At 42.7% G+C, this 20,715-nt stretch overlaps 1 protein-coding gene across 3 annotated transcripts in view; it reads right to left on the bottom strand.

Moving 5' to 3' along the window:
• Positions 1 to 890: 890 nt before the first annotated feature.
• Positions 891 to 20,715, bottom strand: part of LOC118402563 (calsyntenin-2-like) — a 286,368-nt gene continuing 266,543 nt past the window's right edge. For 2 of the 3 annotated variants that reach the window (XM_052477128.1, XM_052477129.1), the window contains exons 9-17: positions 18,491 to 18,653; positions 16,124 to 16,290; positions 12,912 to 13,060; positions 6,016 to 6,227; positions 5,639 to 5,806; positions 5,287 to 5,432; positions 4,890 to 5,010; positions 4,164 to 4,351; positions 891 to 3,871 (exon numbers count right to left, since the gene is read on the bottom strand). In XM_052477128.1, the coding sequence (XP_052333088.1) occupies positions 3,674 to 3,871; positions 4,164 to 4,351; positions 4,890 to 5,010; positions 5,287 to 5,432; positions 5,639 to 5,806; positions 6,016 to 6,227; positions 12,912 to 13,060; positions 16,124 to 16,290; positions 18,491 to 18,653 (1,512 nt within the window). In that variant the 3' untranslated portion in view covers positions 891 to 3,673. Of the gene's footprint in view, positions 3,880 to 4,163; positions 4,352 to 4,889; positions 5,011 to 5,286; positions 5,433 to 5,638; positions 5,807 to 6,015; positions 6,228 to 12,911; positions 13,061 to 16,123; positions 16,291 to 18,490; positions 18,654 to 20,715 lie in introns of all 3 variants that reach the window. The other variant, XM_052477130.1, reaches the window with a different exon arrangement.

Below are 20,715 nucleotides of genomic sequence, written 5' to 3'. Positions count from 1 at the left end.
TCTACACCTGTCGACAAATGTGGGAACAATCAAAATGTGGACAAGAGCAGGACAACGGAAGCATGTTAGAACCAGGTATAAACGGGGCTAGTGACTTTTTTAAAAAACGCTGTCATGAGCCTAATTTATACTAGGTGCTAACATGCTCCCATTGTACGGATCTTATCCACATTCAGATTGTGCCCGCATTGTAGCCATTGCATCTAGACATGATAGTCAAATGCACCTTTATCTGTACACTGTGCTCACATTGTGCTACCTGTCAATGATTTTAGAGACGGGTATAATTATGATTTAAATGGTTTGACCATCCAGATCTGTTTACACTGGATTTATATCCAGATACCATGGGTCTCTGACTACCTCTGGGGGTGGTCAGGATGGATCTGATCACAATGCGTCTGTCAATCGTCTACACCTGTCTAAAAATGTGGGCACAATCAAAATGACAAAAGACTCATGTTAGAATGAGGTATAAACGGACTTATGGAGGCGTCATATTGGTGATGGAGAATGTTGACCTTCGCTAGGAAATTTTATGGACTCATGCAGGAAGAAGTAGACCTAATATCCACTCTCAAAGCATTCTATGATTGTTTATGAATGAATCCTATCCTCATAAAATGTGTTTTGCCAGCGAGGGCCAATTATTTGAGGTGGCCATCAAGTGCAGTTATGGACCCACATACTAAACAATTGTTATCTTGCTTTTTAGGCCTATTGTACTTTTTATTTTATTTGTATTCACAGTCACTCACTCTGAATTTACTCACACCTAGTGTAAAATGTAGCCTATCAAATTCCCTATACAGTTCTAGGGTTATGAGGCAGTCAGACAGGACATCACACATTCTTGTCCTCACACACATAAAGAGAAGAGACACTTGCCGTAGATTCTAAAACAAGTCTTTATTGGTCAATGTACAGAAAGTGCTGCCATTACCACCAAAGAGAAAGAAACCCCAAACATTTACAAAACAAAACAAAAATAATCATATATAAAATAACTGTCTTGTACTGTTTTTAAAGGGTTTATATGCTAAACAGTTTATTTGTACTCCTCTATGACACGCATGGTGACAATTTAAATTGCCTACTTCTCACGTTCTCGCTAGCCGCCTCCTCAAAACCCATTGGAGGAGAAGGTCAGAGGGGCAGGACCTCTGGCTTTCTCATCCAATGGGCTTTAAGAAGGAGGCGAGGAAAGAGGATGTGAGGAGTGTGCAATTGAGATTCTCCCATGGTATAAAGATGGGGTGAAACAAGGCAATGGTAGACGCGTCTCACAATGATAACATTACAACCACAGGCGTTAAGGCCGATGGGGGGAAGAGTTCTAACCACTGCTACAGACATAAACATGTAACGGATGCAGTGTTTAGAGTAGCATTCTGGGAAATACAAGGGGTCAGAAACAAGGAGTTGGCTAGATTCAACTACAGCAGACATGTTATAGGCGACCAGAGAAGGAGCGAGAGGATCAATAGTTAGTTTTTTTACAGTGGGACTTCTGACAGAGGTGGCCTGTCATAGAAAAACATAAGGGGTGTAATCTCAATACTCAGTCTCTTTGACTCCTTTCCTTAATCTGTCTCGACATGAAATGGGCAGGTGGAAGCAGAATTCTAATAATAATAATAATTATTATTATTATAATTATTAATATATTTTATATTTATATATTTATATTAATAATTATTATTATTATTATAGAATTCTGGTAGGCAAAGGCACCCACTAGTTTGCTTTCACCTTACCTGTGTTTTTGATGGCAGGTGAAGGAAAGAAAACAAGGAGAGGAAGCCCCTTTAGCCCATTGAGATGTACCCAAAGAGAATGGGTGTGTTTGAGTGGTACGGCTAAAGCAACCGACTGTAGACGAAAGTCGAGGACTGAAGTCGTGGGAGGAGAAACTGCGACAGCCGAAAGTCGGACACTAATGTGGTTTTCAAACAGCAAAGCTCAGATTAACATGGCAGTGTTGCCATTGTTAACTTTTTCTTCATAATGTCAAAATAAATATCTCCAACCCCCATATCACTCAAACTGAAATCAAATGTGTGTACATTGTAGGCTACAATCAATTAGTGAGAGAGAGCCTAAAATATCGCACTCATTTGTATATATCTTGTTTGAGTCACTTTCTCGTGGGTCACTTTCTGATTGGTTGACAATAGAGCCTCCCACAATGCAGGAGATTGCTGCAGGAAGAAGTTAATGAAGAGCAACTGCAGAAACCAGCAGTCGACTGCAGTCTAAACTTCATTATCTTTTGATCACATGATTTTTGTAAAGTTAATGCAGGCGACATGTAGGCGCAAGTCAGACAATTTTTATTCTCATAATGCAACACACTTTGAAAGGCGGTGACCAATGCACCGACTTGAGAAAAGTGATCCGCTCGAACGCGCCCAATGTGACAAGTTGTTTCTGCGCCCAGGCTGAAAATGCTAACCTGTCAAGCCAATAATAGTGGCTTGACAGGTTATGACTAAAGGGAGTTTATTTACCCCAACATTTGTTTGTCAGATGCTTACATGTGCATATTGCGTGATTTAAACAACATATGGCGTGGACTTGAGATAATTTTTCATGTATGAAAGTTTGATTATTGGGTGAACTATCCCTTTTAAGTGTCTACCCTCATCTCAGCCTCGGAAGTAGGTGGACACACGCAGGGACAGTCAATAGCAAACACAGAGATAGAAATGACCATGAGCGCTAAAGTCACCCTCAAGAACTAATCTAGGGTCAGTTGTCCATTTTTCCCTCCAAATGTTTAAAGTTAGGATTGAGGGAAGGTCATTTGATTCTAAATATGTGGTCAGGGGCAACTTGACTACTCAAAATGCCCCTGATGCAAGCACATTTGGACATACAGTTTGAGAAAAGATAGGTGAGAGACGAGGTGAATTATAGTTCAGCTATGCTACCTGTTATATACACGTCACGAGGGATTTATAAAAACATACAGGAACTTTTCTCGCTTTTTCATATGTTCAAGAAAAAGAACCAGGCAGACAGGAAAAAAAGGAGAATCTATCAAAATGTTCAAAATTTGTTTGTAAATACATCCTCTCTTATACCTCTGTTAATGACAATTTGTTAGTCTGTCTTTCAGAAGACGTAAAATAAACTTTTCCAAGATTTAAAACAAATAAAATATAATCTCATAATCTAATGCAAACAAAAAATACTTTAAAAGTACAGTATTAAAATTGCAAAAAAAATCCACAATTTGTATTAATGCTAAAGAGCGGACGTACAATTTTAAATGAACAATTTTCCAAGATCTTTTTGTATTAGTAACTCAAAAGCAATTGAGATAGATAACGGGGGAAAACCTGGTGTCCAATCTTTTGTGTCCAAACCCAGAAATAATTCAACACAGATTAACAAGCCATTGGATATAAGGTGGAAATGTGCAAATTTTCAATTGGCCCTATTGTGTTGTCAATGGCAGTCTTAAATAGGATCGAGCAGTTACACACAAATGGGAGAAATCAGCTCCACTGGCAAGAGAAGTGGACAATTTGCTTATGGCTAGTCAACCTTTTTGGTTGTAATGCCTTAGTTTGACCAGAAGAGAGCAACATTTCATTTGAAAAAATGTGCCGTTTTCACAAATGATTGTGACTGCAGATTCTGTAGGTGTGTGTACATGCGTGACAGATCAATACGTTATCGAGGAGCTATGCCATTCCAGCTTGCTCTTCTGCTTTCCCTCCTTCTTCACTTCCCTCTCATCCTCCTCTTCCTCCTCTGTTTCATCACTGTCGCCTGACTCTGCACTCATGTCGCCTGCCTGCTCATCGTCCTCTTCCTCTTCATCATCCTCTTCCTCTTCGTCTCTTACCACCTCCTCTACCGCCTGAGGCCCTCCGATGTGTAGGACGGGATAAAGTGAAACACTGAATTACTACTATTGTAGAAGACACCTCAAAGCTATTGATCAGAAAACATCCCTGTAGGTGATGTCTGGCCTTGCTACAAAACCTAAATCTAATACCAAAACGGAGTCAATGTGATACATGTCATAAAACCCCAAACACAAATCAACTCCGAGACATTCAACTAGACCTATTCAATCATTTCAAGTGCCATCGAGTTGATGTAGTTAGCAGTGCCTCCTTTGGGACATTCTTTGTATAATGTTCTCTCACCTCCATAGGGTTGACTGTGATGGTGAGGGTGGAGTTGTCCCAGTCCATCTTTGGGTCCTTGGCCCCGTCCTCCTCCCTCTTGGAGCCGTCCTGGTGGGTACTGTGGAGCCTGTAGATGCCCAGCACCACGATGACCACCAGGGCGGCGATACAGATCACTATCACCACCGTGGCAGCTGGAGGGGTGCCTGTGGGGGAGAAGTGTTTAAAGGGTAAATTCACCTGAATTACAAGAAATGTGCTCTGTCCTCCCTACCTTTTGGAGATCACTCAGTCCTGTGTGTGTGTGACACAGAGAGAGGGAGAGAGACAGCGTGTGTCTGTCTGTGTGTGTATGATCTGAAGGCGTAGCCCGGGGTTCCCCAACTGCCAGGCCGCAGGCCAAATTAGGCCCATGGGTGATTTTATTTGCCCCCCGCCCAAGTTTTCAGAGCAAGAAAAGTGATTTTAATTTTAGAAATCTGTTCCAAAGTATTCCCATGCATCTGTTTGGGCTTCTTGCGGGACAATTTGCAGCCTACAAATTATTTATAATTATGTTCCGGCCCCCTGACCATCCGCTCAAGAAAGGATCCCTGGCTTAGCCTAATCTGGATCCCTTTCCAGTTCAACAAAACACACTCTCAAGCCTCTGATAGTAGCAGGGACATGTGCTCACCGTGTGTGTGTGTGGGTGTGTGTGTACATTTGTGTGTCTGTGTGGGTGAACACTTCTGGATGCCTTACCTGAGATGTGGGAATTGAGAGTGTGCACCATCAGTGGATGATGCACAGGCCGCATGTACTGGGATTGGACAGCCATGTGATTGACATGCTCTACGGGTGCTGAGTTGTGGAGGACACTAATCTGAGGACGGGACAAAGTACATATCAGTCAGTATGGAGATGGCAATGATGTAGAAAAAGATAGATTGACGAGATAAAGGGTAAATGGGTCTGGTTGATGAGTGACGGTGCAGAAATGGGAAGAGAGACTGAGTGGTGAAGGGTGAGAGAAACAGAGAGAGGGGTGTAGAAAGAGGCAGGAAGACGGAGTGGTAGTGGTGGAGATAGGAGAATAGAGAGTGTGAGTGGGAAAGGGGTGAAACAGAAAAGGAAAGATGGATAAAGCTTCTTCCCTGACCTCCAGATTGAACTCGTTGCTGGTGTAGCGGCCGTTGAGCTCAGAGCAGGTGAGCCTGAACCTCCTGTTAGTCAGGGTCGCCGGGCGCCAGTTCCTATAGCGCACCTGCCTGAGGGCCTCCTCATAGTGTGCCATGGAGTCCACACCTGGGGAAAATGCATTTTTACCAAAGGTGTCCCTGGTATTCCCAGCCATATATTGATGGTGTCCCTCAGGGCTCAACGCTGGGCCCAGCTCTAATAACTTCAAGAGCTTCTCGTACAGTTACCAAGCAGGTGACACACAATAAGGAATTTATGTTCAGGTATGAAAAGTGTGATATGAATAATGATTCATAAATTGAAGTGTATACCATATATGGAGATGCCTGAGGTGGAGTTTGTGGCATCCAGGTGTTTCCCTATTAGGGAGCTGTGGTGAATCTCCAGACTCTCATGCTCTGGATTGAGCTCCTCTCCGATCACCAGGACATCACAGTAATCCAGGTTGTGCATAACCTCCAGAACACCAGGCCTGTGGACTGTACACACACACACACACACACACACACACACACACACACACACACACACACACACACACACACACACACACACACACACACACACACACACACACACACACACACACACACACACACACACAGACACACAGACATGAATGCTCACACACACACTTTTTAAACTCCGTGCTATATCAACACGTATCCATGGTAACCACCCAACCCACCTGCGCTGAACGGCACACCGTCACTCTTGGTTACAGTGCTGGTGATGCGCAGCTCCTTGAAGGGTGCCATGCCCATGGCTCCACGCAGGTCAGCGGAAGGCTTGACGAGTCGATCTGAACCAGCGATGGTGATCCATGGCTCGCTGGGTGGCAGGACTATTACTACTGCCTTAATGTCTGGGATGGAGATGCATATGTCCTCCCCGAAACACCTGAGCAACCCAAAACAACAGGAGAGAGGGAGGGTGAAGAAGAAGGGATGAGGAGGAGAGCATGGAGATAGACATTAGACAATGCAGGTAATGCAGAAAGAGCACTTTATTTTCTTCAGGTCATAATTGTTCTGGCCAGGGCAGTTTTTGTAGATAATTGGCCTACATATAAGGAGTAACTGGGTAAGAAAGACTAGGGGAACATCACTGCCATCTGATACTAATCATATTGGAATTGAAAATGGCATAAATTGCATTGTGTGTCACTATTAATTTGTGCCTTCACCCAAGAGTATACTGACTGCATACTCTTTCTGGTCCTAGCAATGAATGACTGGGCACTTTTCATTTTCATTTCAGAGATGAGAGACACATAATGTAGGGACAGATTGTGACAGAGGCAACTGTGAAAGTAGACTTCCAATGTTTGTCCAATTGTGATTGCAAGTTGTCTCTGTTGGCATAGAAGCTGCAGCTTTTCAAATGTTTTGGGGGGAGTGATGCTGTTTTCAGACAGATGGCCCCAAGTTGGCCATTTCCAATAACACACACGCACACAGACATAAGCACGCTTGGACATGCACCCGCCCACAGAAACACAGTCTCTCTCTGTTTATCCTATAAATGGCCTAATATAATGTAAACACACACTAATTATCACATTTTCTCATCAACACAATTTAACACCTTAGCCCACGGTTAACATGAAGCGTAACCCCAAACAAAGAAACATTTAAGGAGTTATTACTTTTTTAATTCAGTGACTGTAGTAAAACAACTTTCAATCAAATAGTTCTATTCAGACCCTTTGCCATGAGACTCAAAATTGAGCTCAGGTGCATCCATCCTGTTTCCATTGATCATCCTTGAGATGTTTCTACAACTTGATTGGAGTCCACCTGTGGTAAATTCAATTGATTGGACATGATTTGGAACGGCACACACCTGTCTATATAAGGTCCCACAGTTGACAGTGATGTCAGAGCTAAAAACCAAGCCATGAGGTCGAAATAATTTTCTGTAGAGCTCTGCGACAGGATTGTGTCGAGGCACAGATCTGGGGAAGGGTACCAAAAAATGACTGCAGCATTGAAGGTCCCCAAGAACACTGGCATCCAGCATTCTTACATGGGAGATGTTTGGAACTACCAAGACTCTTCCTAGAGCTGGCCAACTGGCCAAACTGAGCAATCGGGGGAGAAGAGCCTTGGTCAAGGAGGTGACCAAGAACCCGATGGTCACTCTGACAGAGCTCCAGAGTTCCTCTGTGGAGATGGAAGAACCAGACTCTCAGACCATGAGAAACAAGATTCTCTGGTGTGAAGAAACCAAGATTTTAAGTGTCAGGTCTGGAGGAAATCTGGCAGCATCCATACAGTGAAGCATGGTTGTGGCAGCATCATGCTGTGTGGATGTTTTTCAGCAGCAGGGACTGGGAGACCAGTCAGTATCGAGGGAAAGATGAACGGAGCAAAGTACAGAGAGATCCTTGATGAAAACCTACCCCAGAGCACTCAGACTGGGGTGAAGGTTCACCTTCCAACAGGACAACAACCTTTGGGGCGGTAGTGTAGCCTAGTGGTTAGAGCGTTGGACTAGTAACCGGAAGGTTGTGAGTTCAAACCCCCGAGCTGACAAGGTACAAATCTGTCGTTCTGCCCCTGAACAGGCAGTTAACCCACTGTTCCCAGGCCGTCATTGAAAATAAGAATATGTTCTTAACTGACTTGCCTAGTTAAATAAAGGTGTAAAAAAAAAAAAAAAAAAAAAAAACACACAGCCAGCAGGAGTGGCTTCGGGACATGTCTCTGAATGTCCTTGAGCAGCCCAGGTGGGGGCTTGACTTGAACCCATTCGAACAACACTGGAGAGACCAGAAAATAGCTGAGAAGCGATGCTCCCCTTCCAACCTGACAGAGCTTGAGAGGATCTGCAGAGAAGGATGGGAGAAAATCCCCAAATACAATTGTGCCACGCTTGTAGCCAAGAAAACCCAAGAAAACTCGAGTCTATAATCGCTGCCAAAGATGCTTCAACAAAGTACAGCGTAAAGAGGTTGAATACTTATGTAAATGTAATATTTTTTTATTTATTTTTTCTAAGTTTGCAAAAAATTTAATAATCCTGTTTTACTTTGTCATTATGGGCGTGTGTAGATTTAAGAAGAAAAAAAAAACATTTTAGAATTAGGATGTAATTGAACAATATGTGGAAAAAGTCCAGGGGTCTGAATACTTTCCGAATGCACTGAACCAAAAAATATAAATGCAACATGTAAAGTCTTGGTCCCATGTTTCATGAGCTGAAATTAAAGATCCCAGACATTTTATATAGGCACAAAAACCTAATTTCTCTCAATTTATTATTATTTGTTTTTACAAATTACATCCCTGTTAGTGAGCATGTATCCTTCTTCACAGTAATCTATCCACCTGATAGGTTTGGCATATCAAGAAGCTCATTAAACAGCATGATCATTACACAGGTGCACCTTGTGCTGGGGATAATAAAAGGTCACACAATGCCACAGATGTCTTAAATTGTGCAATTAGCATGCCGACTGCAGGAATGTCCATCAGAGCTGTTGCCAGAGAATTGAATGTACCGTAAGCCGCCTCAAACTTCGTTTTAGAGAATTTGGCAGTACGTCCAACCGGCCTAACAACCACAGAACATGTGTAACCACACCAGCCCAGGACCTCCACATCCAGTTTTGTCACCTGCGGGACCATCTGAGACCAGTCAACCGGACGGCTGAGGAGTATTTCTGTCTGTAATTAAAGGCCTTTTTGTGGGGGAAAAATAATTCTGATTGGCTGGGCCTAGCTCCACAGTGGGTGGGTCTGGCATGCAAGTGTGTGGGGCTGCACCCATGCCCAGTCATGTGAAATTCATAGATTAGGACCAAATGTATTTATTTAAATCGACTGATTTCCTTAGAGTTCATCTAACTCAGTAACATCTTTGAAATTCTTGCATGTTGCATTCATATTTTTGTTCAGTAGATCCTAAGGGCACCTTCTACCCAGAGCGAGGAGCTGTCCTGCCACCCAGGCAGTCTGGGTAAAACAAGCTGGCCATCATCCAGGTTCAATCCACTTTGAGAGGAGCAGAGTGAAGTCTCTCAGGATTAATGCCAACGCCGGCACCTAACGCCTTGAGTAATTACGCTTTTCAATGGTCGGTGAAAAGTGCTCTTCACTCACTCACTTATTAATTCATTTACTTTCCCGTGGTAATTAAGAACAGTCTTTTGTTTATATGATGACTGTCTGCTGCTTCTGGTTTACTAGCGAAAATACATTTGTCACCTTCGTGGTCTGTTTGAGCTGCTTTCCCATGGCAATTCCTTGCATCAAGACTAGGCCTACATTAAGCACGTATTAAGACACCTTGTTCTCCTTAACTACCTACTAGACTGGCTTGAAATGGGATGTCTGTATTTGTATGGCTAGGAAGTGTGTGATTAGCTGATCTACGTAACTACCAAACAAACTCTGATTGGGAAGCGTGTGTGCATGCGTGCGTGCAGTGTGCACCAGCAATCGTGTGCGTGTTTCTTTTGATTAACACAATTGGCTGTAACTCCACAAACAATTACCCCGGAACAACATCAGTATAACTGCTAAACAAAGTTTGTGAGGAGTAGCATGCCCCATACTAAACTAAGGCCCTCGCTAAATAAATGCCATCTGACCAGCAAGGGGTTGTGTCCCAAATTACACCACATTCCCTACATAGTGCACTACTTTTCACGAGAGACTAGAGAATAGGGTGCCATCTGGGATACAGTCGGGGGCCTCTTGTCGTATGGAGCATTAAAGTGCCTGCTGAATAGGACAGGCCATCTCTCTTTATACGAGGCGGCTAGTTAGACTAAACCTATTACAGCTCCTGTGGCAGGAGTCCACTATCCACCACACAAGTCCAATTTGATTTGGCCGTCCCCCCCCTTACTGCTTAACTGTGAACAGAATACACACACACACACCGTTTCCACCTTTTCTCTACATCCTTTCTCATTCTCTCTCTTATTTGGGCATACCTTAGTGTAGCAATTGATTTCATTCCTGTATAGCTTCCAATTGGCTCCTTCACCCCCCCCCTCTCCCCTGTAGCTATTCCCCAGGTTGTTGCCGTAAATGAGTATGTGTTCTCAGTCAACTTACCTGGTAAAATAAGGGTAACACAAATTATATCCCACGATCAACCTTGTTCTTTCTCTTCCACTCTCACTTCCTCTCTTGTATTGGGCCTGTATTTCTTTACCAATACATTTCATTAACTCCTATAAGACTGCGCAATCTCAGCATACCATCTGTTCCTTTACCTTTTCTCATTAGGCAATGGCGCAAACACCTGAGCTGTTAAAAACACTGTATGATGCTAAGTTTTCCTTTCTAAACTAAGTGCCCTCACACCAAAAGGAAGTATTACAATACAATTATTTGTTCTTGAAATAGGTGACTAGAGGAGAGGGAGAGAAACACAGAGAGCGGATAATGGGAGAGAGAAGGATATTGAGCGAGAGGTAGACAGAAAACGGGCCAGCCAGTCACCCACCCAGACAGTCTTAATTAACAGCACTATATTCCTCTCATGATCAACCTTCCTTCTCGTAGTGCTCTCTGGCGTGAGGAACCCTGACACAGCAGATTGCCTTTCATGGCCGTCATTCATATCCTCGTCATCAGCAATTGCCACGTCGGCCCAGGCTACCACAGCTCCAAGGCAACCGGGGCGCCACGGCAACCCGGCTGTCCTCTCAGCCATTAACGAGGGGAGAGATAAAGAGAGGGAAGCGACGCTGATTAGCATATCAGACATGGAGAGAGCACAGGCTTAGACGGGCACACACACACACACACACACACACAGCCTGGAACACACTAGACACTGATCTAAATGACACGCCAGACGTACACACACTGACCCTGAGGACACATACAGAGAAAAAGCAGAGCCTCAGATGCGCAAACACCATGGGCTGTATTGCTTACACACACACACACACACACACACACACACACACACACACACACACACACACACACACACACACACACACACACACACACACACACACACACACACAGAGGACATTCAGTTCAAAGAGTTCCTTTAACTCAGTAGATTCTCTCTTTTCTCTCACTGTCCCGCCATCAAAACACGTTCCCCTTTAATCGCCTCTCTCTTTCACCTCCTTCCCCAGATAACAGCATTTGTTTACCTCTGTAAACAAAATGCACATCTATGCACTATTCTGTGACCAGGGGAAAAAATGTTTCCAAGCCAAACCTTCATACCATAACCGCTAACTGCTACACACAGCCTACATCGTTCCACCATAATAGCTAAAGTCATAGTCAACATAGCTACTGAAACTAATGCATTAGTAAACACACTACAATCATGCAGTACAGTGTACAGCAAGCAGTTTAGCAGTTACACCGGCAGGTCCCCGGTGGCAATAAATGAATAAAACCAAAAGCTTACCTTGACTTGGAAGATTTCCAGTGTTGGATAGCCATAGCCAGCTAGCTAACATGGCATCCCTCTCTGTTTGAGCCGGGTGTTTGAGTAGGATAAACTAGATGAAATATTTACGTTTTTGGGCGACCTGACCAAGTTCACATAGAAATGTGTGTTATAGATATGTCATTAGCATTGAAAGCAAGTTTAGGTAGTGTTAGATCTGATCTATGTGCGCTATTTCTATGCTTCCCGTTCTTACATTTAGTTTTTGCGTCTTTTACGTTCGGTTTTGTACCCCAGCTCCAAACAGTTGAAAATACAATATTTTTGGTTATGGAAAATATATTTCACAGCTGTTTAGATGGTACAATGATTCTTCACACTATACTTGCTTGTTTTGTCACAAACTGAAATGTTTTATATAGTGCACCTTCCAAGTGAAAGTGAGAAAAAAATACAACAAAATATAGCTAGCTCTCTCTCTCTCCCTCTCTTGCTTCTCCTTAATTTTTGAAGAAATTAAATTGTTCAGATCTATTCACCTACTGTATTGTCAACTACTCACCACATTTTGTGCACTGCAGTGCTAGCTAGCTGTAGCTTATGCTTCCAGTACTAGATTCATTCTCTGGTTCTTTGATTGGGTGGACAACCTGTCAGTTCATGCTGCAAGAGCTCTGACAGCCCACTTTCTGATTTTCTCAAATTTTGTATATGTTTGATACGGAATGTTATCCGATCTTTAGCCAAAACCTAATATTAGATAAAGGGAGTTTACAAAGAACACAATTTTTTTTAATACTTATTTAATTTATTTAATTAACAAAATTAAATTAACAATTCCCCTGTGTGAAAAAGTAACTGCCCCCCTTATACTCAATTACTGGTTGTGCCGCCTTTTTTATGAAATTCACTGAGGAGGATGGTCCTCCCCTTCCTCCTCTGAGGAGCCTTTAAACAAATGATACTTGCATGCGTCTCTGTGACCTTGTGGTCCTATAGTTCAAAGGGGTTTAAATGTATGGTTGGGTGCAATAAATGTTTCTGTAGCCTATGTGAAAGAGAGAGAGAGACAGAGATAGGTTGAGGTGTGTGTGTGTGTGTGTGTGTGTGTGTGTGTGTGTGTGTGTGTGTGTGTGTGTGTGTGAGACAGACTAAGTGTGTCCGCGTGCGTGCGCCCGCATACACATTGTTGGATTCCGTACTCACTGTACGGTGGTGGTGATGTGTAGCCGTCTGAGGCCTGCTGTGGGGAACTGGCGTGAGTTGATGTAGGAGACCTTGGCCATGGCTGTGTTGACACTCTCCAGGTCCTCTCCCTCCATCACCAGCACAGACTGGGCCGGGTTAAAGTGAAACTGCACACACAGAGGAACACATGAATCAACTGATACAAGAGGGTAAGTGTCTGAGTGTTTCATGCACACAATACATGACCAAAAGTATGTGGACACCTGCTTGTCGAACATCTCAATCCAAAATCATGGGCATTAATATGGAGTTGGTCCACCCTTTGCTGCAATAACAGCCTGCACTCTTCTGGGAAGGCTTTCCACTAGATGTTTGAATATTGCTGCGGGGACTTGCTTCCATTCAGCCACAAGAGCATTAGTCATGTCGATCACTGATGTTAGGCAATTAGGCCTGGCTCACAGTCGGCGTTCCACTTCATCCCAAAGGTGTAGATGGGGTTGAGGTCATGGTTCTGTGTAGGCCAGTCAAGTTCTTCAATACCGATCTTGACAAACCATTTCTGTATGGACCTCACTTTGTGCACGGGGTCATTGTCATGCTGAAACAGGAAAGGGCCTTCCCCAAACTGTTGCCACAAAGTTGAAAGCACAGAATCGTCTAGAATGTCATTGTATGCTGTGGCGTTAAGATTTCACTTCAGTGGAACTAAGGGGCCTAGACCGAAGCATGAATAACAGCTCCAGACCATTATTCCTCCTCCACCAAACTTTACAGTTCGCAATATACATTCGGACAGGTAGCGTTCCCCTGGCATCTGCCAAACCCAGTTTGTCCGTTGGACTGCCAGAGAATGCGTTTCCACTGCTCCAATGGCGCCAAGCTTTACCCCCCTCCAGCCCACGCTTGGCATTGCGCATGGTGATCTTAGGCTTGTGTGCAGCTGCTCGGCCATGGAAACCCATTTCATGAAGCTCCCGACGAACAGTTATTGTCCTGATGTTGCTTCCAGAGGCAGTTTGGAAGTCTTTAGTGAATGTTGCAAAGTGCTATGCACTTCAGCACTCGGTGGTCCCGTTCTGTGAGCTCGTGTGATCACTTAGTCACGGTAATTAGGCTTCTCCAAGCTCTGATGCTGCTGATGGTCATTAGTAGCCTACCGAACGTGCGAACTGTCTGGTACTCAGCACTCTTGTCCATCTAATCACTCTGATGTCAATGCCAATGTGATCGAAAATCTTATCAAACACTTCACGAGGGCCCATTGTCATGGAAATTCTGTACTGAGAGACACTTGGTCATTTCTTCAATCAATCATCTTTATTTAATATCGATTAATTATCGCAATAATGAAACTGTCAGCCCAACAGTCTTGTTCTGACTGTTAGGCTGAGAGCCTACCCTTTACAGACAATGCACAGTTTATATAGCTGATACCAAGATTGCTTAGTCAGTCATTTCTAACCTTCCCATAAGCCACCTTGGTTATCTACACAGGATGGTGTTTTACTTAGTTTCCCAGATACCACGAAGATGAGACAATGAGGCACTGTTCTACTCCTATCCCAGTTACAACCACCCCACATCCTGTCACTGGAATGCCAGCTGTAGGTTTTATCACCAGGAAGCTAGAGTGGACACCATAAAACTCAGCATTAGCAGGACAGAAGTATCTTACTGTTTAAGTAAATAATTGTTTCATATCCAACAAATAAGGTGAATTCATAATTTTTCTCACACCATGAGCTCATGTTGTGCAACATTTCTATAGGCTGTCACGTTGGCATGAAGGATCGGGAGACAGATGCAGGAATGTGTAATAGTTTTTTAAATTTAGTGTAAAGGCACGGGGACGAAGACCAAACAAACACGTAACAAATACACAGGTTTAAAACCCAAACAAAAGAGCGAGGAGAACCTTGAATAAATAACACATGCGCACAATGATTAACACACGGGACGAGACCTGTAATCATCTGTGCAATCCACAAGGGCACAACAGCCAAAACACACAGCACAGGTACTCACACACCAACTAACAATAATCGACAGCACCATGGGGAACAAAGGGCACATATATACAAAAACAATCAGTTGGAATAGGGGCCAGGTGTTCGCAATGAAAGTTCCAGAGGGATCTGTGACATTGGCTATGCAAATGCAGAGAAAACAGTTTTGATGGCCTCTAATAAAATCAGGAGGATCCCATCAGCTTTCTATAGGCTAGGCCTACTATATTTACTCATCAATTTTCCAAACAGGAAAATTTGGCTTCACTTTCAACAGGAGTGTAGCCTACCTGGCTGGCATGAAAATGAACCATGGGAAAAGCATACTCCATTCGCTATTTAATAATAATAATATTAATAATAATATATGCCATTTAGCAGACGCTTTTATCCAAAGCGACTTACAGTCATGTGTGCATACATTCTACGTATGGGTGGTCCCGGGAATCGAACCCACTACCCTGGCGTTACAAGCGCCATGCTCTACCAACTGAGCTACAAATGTTAAGTGCATAGATTACATGTTGTTTTTTTCTGCCCATGTTCCGAGACAGGTGCATGATAATGGTCAATTTCTAAATCAAAACTAATACCACACATATATTATTGAGTATATGTAAAGACAATATTAAATCAAGAATAGATGGGTGACAATATTCGCCTATCACTTGTGAATGATATATTATCACCTGTGAATGTCGCCCAGTTTGAGCATTAAGGCAAGACACAGCGCATACCATTTTTTTTGGCCGACTTTTTCAAATCATAGTTGCACACGTCATGTATCCTATATGTTTAGATAAGCTTTGCATCACATCTAAAGTGGCCAAACAACATCTTAAAATGAAGCACATAAATCTGCTTTATAACCGCTGTAGAGTCTAACTGGCATACATAAGCAGCGCGTGAAGTTTGAAGTTTTGGGAATATCATTTCCCCCATAAAAATGAACCTTTATAAGAGAGCCAAGAGTGTGCAAAGCTGTCATCAAGGCAAAACGGTGGCTATTTTGAAGAATCTCAAATATAAAATATATTTGGATTTGTTTAACCCTTTTTTGGTTACTACATGATTCCATGTGTTATTTCATAGTTTTAATATCTTCCCTATTATTCTACAATGTAGAAAATAGTCAAATAAATAAAAACCCTTGAATGTGTAGGTGTGTCCACACTTTTGACTGGTACAGTGTATCTGCTTGTGTTTGCCCCAGTGACTCACCTTGATATCCTTGCCCAGGCTCTCCAGTGAGTTGATGTCCAGTCCTTCCTTACAGGCCTGTAGACAGGAGATGACTTTCTGGGTCTCTATCTTGCCTGGCCGGATAGTCAGACCTGACAGACTTCCCCGGAAGTACTGGGTGAACCGCGGGTTGGACACCTCACCACCTAGGGAGGACAAGAGGATGTTTTTTTTTGTTCAGTTCAAAGGTGCAATATTGTACAATCAAGTGGTGGACAATGATTGTCTTCTCCTTTATCTGTTCTGAAAGCACAGTGCAATGAAAGCATTATGGAGATGCCTCTATTATAATAGTAGGAACATGCTTTGGTCATTCTTAATTTTACAGTATTTTACTTTATTTACTTAGTTGAAGCTAGAAATAACACTAGTAAAAGAGATGAACCTATATAACTTACCTTTCAACAAGACGAAGCTATTTAAACAATGGCTAACACAGTTACCTTTGTTTTTGCATCACTTCCTAGTAGGTCGAAACATCAAGTAAATACCAACTGAAACAGGACTGTGAAATAAAGACAGTAGCGTGACTATGGAAATGATAGCCTGTTTTGTTTATCAGCTTCCATCTGCTCTCCCCACTCTTTTTAAAAAACGACTTTCAAAACAACAAAATAAAATGTCCAATCTGAGGTAGATTTGGGCTCAGAGCAGAGGGACACTAGACCTTCAATAAAAAGAACTAGCGTCGTCTTTTTTAGGCAAGTGTGTGTTTTTCTTCTTTGATTCACTGGCAGATGGTGCTAGCAGTTTGCTAGTCGTTAACGGTCCCCGAGCCGTGTCTCTTGCTGACATACTCAAGTGTTCTCGCCGCCGCCTGCACCAGCCTGATTTTTTAAATTATTTTATATTTTCCCAGACAGATGTTATCAATTAAGTGTTGTGGCACCGAAGCTCAGAGCGAGAGAGTGTGTTTTCGGGCTTATTTCGGAATTTGAACAAGAAGACATTCAGCATTTAGGCTTCAGTGCTAACATATGCTATTTTTACACACCTGGCTGCATAATATTTACACCTGCAGTAAGAAAGATAGCAATTAAGTTGAAATGGATTGTTTGAACAAGTTGTATTAGGAAATTAGAGAAGGTTCAGGATTTTGTTTATGGTTTAGAAGAGGCTTCTATTGCAGTAGGCCTGAGGGCCAGCCAGAGTCTGTCTGCCCTAAACTTCCCCAGTAGTGACATTGCACAGAGAAACTGCTTGTCTACTCTCCATAAGAAGAGCACCATTCAGAGCAATCTCAATAAATGGTTTCCTCACGAAAATGGACAACACAAACCATATTTTGCTGTTCTCATCACAAGTCACATGTCTTGTTTCGCTTAGGGCGCGCTAAGGTCAGGGCTGGTGCCTTTCATTCCTTGTGTCTCTTCATTACATTGTTGATTGCGTGCAGGGTGGTTGGGGGGGATGAGAGAAATGCAATCCTGTTCACTAATGGTCTGCAAAGTTATCAGTTGCAGCTTAGTGAAGCTTATAGCAGCTTCATTGGGATGTAATAGCCAGAGAACTTGTACTCCATTCAGGCTGGCTTAATCCCTTCTTCAGGGCTTTCTCACACAATCACAGATTCATGGAAAGAGAGAGGGAAGAGAGGGGAAAAAAGAACTGCAACCAGGAGCCAGATGAAAATAAATTCAGACGACACCGAAATGCCGCTGACGTTGGACCTCGAGCGTGGCTCATGGGATTCCGCTGTATCCATCTGTCCCCCAGCTGACACATTTATATAATTATTATTTTGATCATAAAAAGCGATGTTAAGTAGTGCTTCTTCATTCAAATGGATTCATTAGTCCCCTCTTTTCAAGCGGCTGGAATTGACAGCCTGTGTTTCCTGTTTGATGTCTCCAAGCTTGAGCCTCTCTCTCTCTCTCTCTCTCTCTCTCTCTCTCTCTCTCTCTCTCTCTCTCTCTCTCTCTCTCTCTCTCTGTGTCTCAGTGTCTCTCTGCGTCTGTCTGTGCTCCTGCTTCAAGCTCTCTTAGTCTTAAGTTGGGGAGTGTTTAATCACTGTCTTGGACTGGATAAGGGAAATTGACTCATCCCTATGGTAACAGGCAAGGAATTCTGAAACATGAAACACTACGTGACTACCTAAAGTCCTGGTCAATTGAAACCAATAAACAGTTGTTCCTGGGATACGGAAAACCACATTATTCTTGGTCTGTGAGGAAACATGTCCAAATCAAAGGAAAATGATGTGACTCCACCCTCCCTGCTCCTCCCCTCCCCTTATTTTACAGTAAAAAATACAGAAATTCTATAGGTACGCTGTGCATATTAGGACAGCCTCAGAGTCACAGAGTCGGTATGGACAACGGACTCTATACATGAGTCTATAATGACCTTGCCAGCAGGCACCCACTGTCAGCTGGGTGTCAATTGATGAGGGATGGATGGGCCAATCGTCGGTCACCAGGTAGGGTTCGTAGGTTACGCCATCTACGAAGAGAATCACGGCAGGGAACTCCACATTGATCACGTAGTAGTGCCACTCCTTGTCACAGATCTGTAAGACATAGGGACATGCTGTTAGCATTGAGTTAAACCAATGAGCTGTGTAGCTCTGGGTTTGTTGAGAAGTTAATTAAGCACAGTATTTGTATTTATTATGGATCCCCATTAGCTGCAGGCAGGGCAGCAGCTACTCTTCCTGGGGTCCAGCAAAGTTAAGGCAGTTATACAATTTAAAAAAACATTACAATACATTCACAACAGATTTCACAACACATTAAGTGGGTGCCCTCAGGCCACTACTCTACTACCACATATCTACAACACAAAATCCATGTGTATATGTGTATATAGTGCATATAGTATTGTGTGTGTGTCTCTTCACAGTCTCCGCTGTTTCATAAGGTGTATTTTTATCTTTAACAAAAACAAAACATCTAATGCATGGCTTGCATGAGCCGCCGTGCTGCCCTGTTCTGAGCCAGTTGCAATTTTCCTAACTCCGACTGAACAGTAGTCCAGGTGTGTCAAAACTAGGGCCTGACGGGCCTGCCTTGTTGATAGAGCTGTTATGAAGGCAGAGCAGCCCTGTATTCTGTACAGCTAATGTTGTATCAATATGTTTTTACGATGACAGTTTTACAATCCAGGGTTACATCAAGCAGTTTAGTCACCTAGCTAAAGTGGTATAGTGTCGAGTCATCCGCTTACATAGACACACTGGCTTTACCCTTACTATTATTAGGTAGCGAAATTACTTTTCCTTCCCTCCAGGCCTGAGGTCACACACTTTCTACTAGGCTTAAATTGAAGATACGGCAATTATTAGTGGCAATATCGTCTGCTATTATCCTCAGTAATTTTCCATCCAAGTTGTCAGACCCTGGTGGCTTGTCGTTGTTGATGGACAAAACTTTATTTTTATTTTTTAACTCGTCCGCACTCACTTTACGGAATTCAAAATTACAATGCTTGTCATTTGCCAAAATGTCTAAAAACCTGTTTTTGCTTTGTCATATTATGTGTAGATTGATGAGGGGATAAAAACGATTTGATCAATGTTAGAATAAGGCTGTAACCGTAACAAAATGTGGAAAAGTCAAGGGGTCTGAATACTTTCTGAATGCACTGTATACTTGGATGTCTAGTGTCAGCGTTTGTTGTTGGAAAGTTTGCTAATCTTGCCACAATCTTGCCACAATGAATGACGGAGCTGACTTTTCTAAAGTGCTCCAAAGCTTTTTACTATTCAGTTTAGTCACATTCTAAATTTGAAGTATGTTTGCCAATCGGTTGTGCAGGCAGACTTATTTGCCATTCCTTTTGCCTCATACCTCTCAACCATACACATTTTAAATTCCTCATCAATCCACAGGGATTTAACAGTTATTACAGTCATTTTCTTAATGGGCTTCTTAAGGATGTAGCAGAATACAGTTCCCTGGCAGGAACATCACTCAGCGGAGTTTCAGAGCGCCACCTATAGTTTTTGATAAAACTCAAACTGTCATTAAACTTTCATTAAAATACACATTCAAGGTAGTGAATTAAAGCTACACTCGTTGTGAATCTATCCACCGAGTCAGATTTGTAAAATGCTTTTCGGCGAAAGCATGAGAAGCTATTATCTGATAGCATGTAACACCCCAAAAGACCCGCAGGGGACGTAAACTAAATAATTAGCATAGTCGGCGCTACGCAAACCGCACAAATAAAATATAAAACATTCATTACCTTTGACCATCTTCTTTGTTGGCACTCCTAGATGTCCCATACTCACTATTGGGTCTTTTTTTCCGATTAAATCGGTCCATATATAGCCTAGATATCGATCTATGAAGAGTGTGTGATCAACGAAAAAAATAGCGTTTTTTAACGTAACGCCATTTTTTAAAATTAAAAAAGTCGACGATAAACTTTCACAAAACACTTCGAAATACTTTTGTAATGCAACTTTAGGTATTAGTAAACGTTAATAAGTGATCAAATTGATCACGAGGCGAATTATATTCTATAGCTGTGCGTCTGGAAATAATGTCCGGGTAAATCTCAACCAAAATATCCGGTCGGAGACCGGAAAAACTGCTCTGCCTTGAGTCTGTTTGACCAAGAAAAAA

Source organism: Oncorhynchus keta, chromosome 23 (assembly GCF_023373465.1).
Source record: "Oncorhynchus keta strain PuntledgeMale-10-30-2019 chromosome 23, Oket_V2, whole genome shotgun sequence".
NCBI classification, from domain to species: domain Eukaryota; kingdom Metazoa; phylum Chordata; class Actinopteri; order Salmoniformes; family Salmonidae; genus Oncorhynchus; species Oncorhynchus keta.
This window is presented reverse-complemented; position numbering and strand designations above follow the sequence as displayed.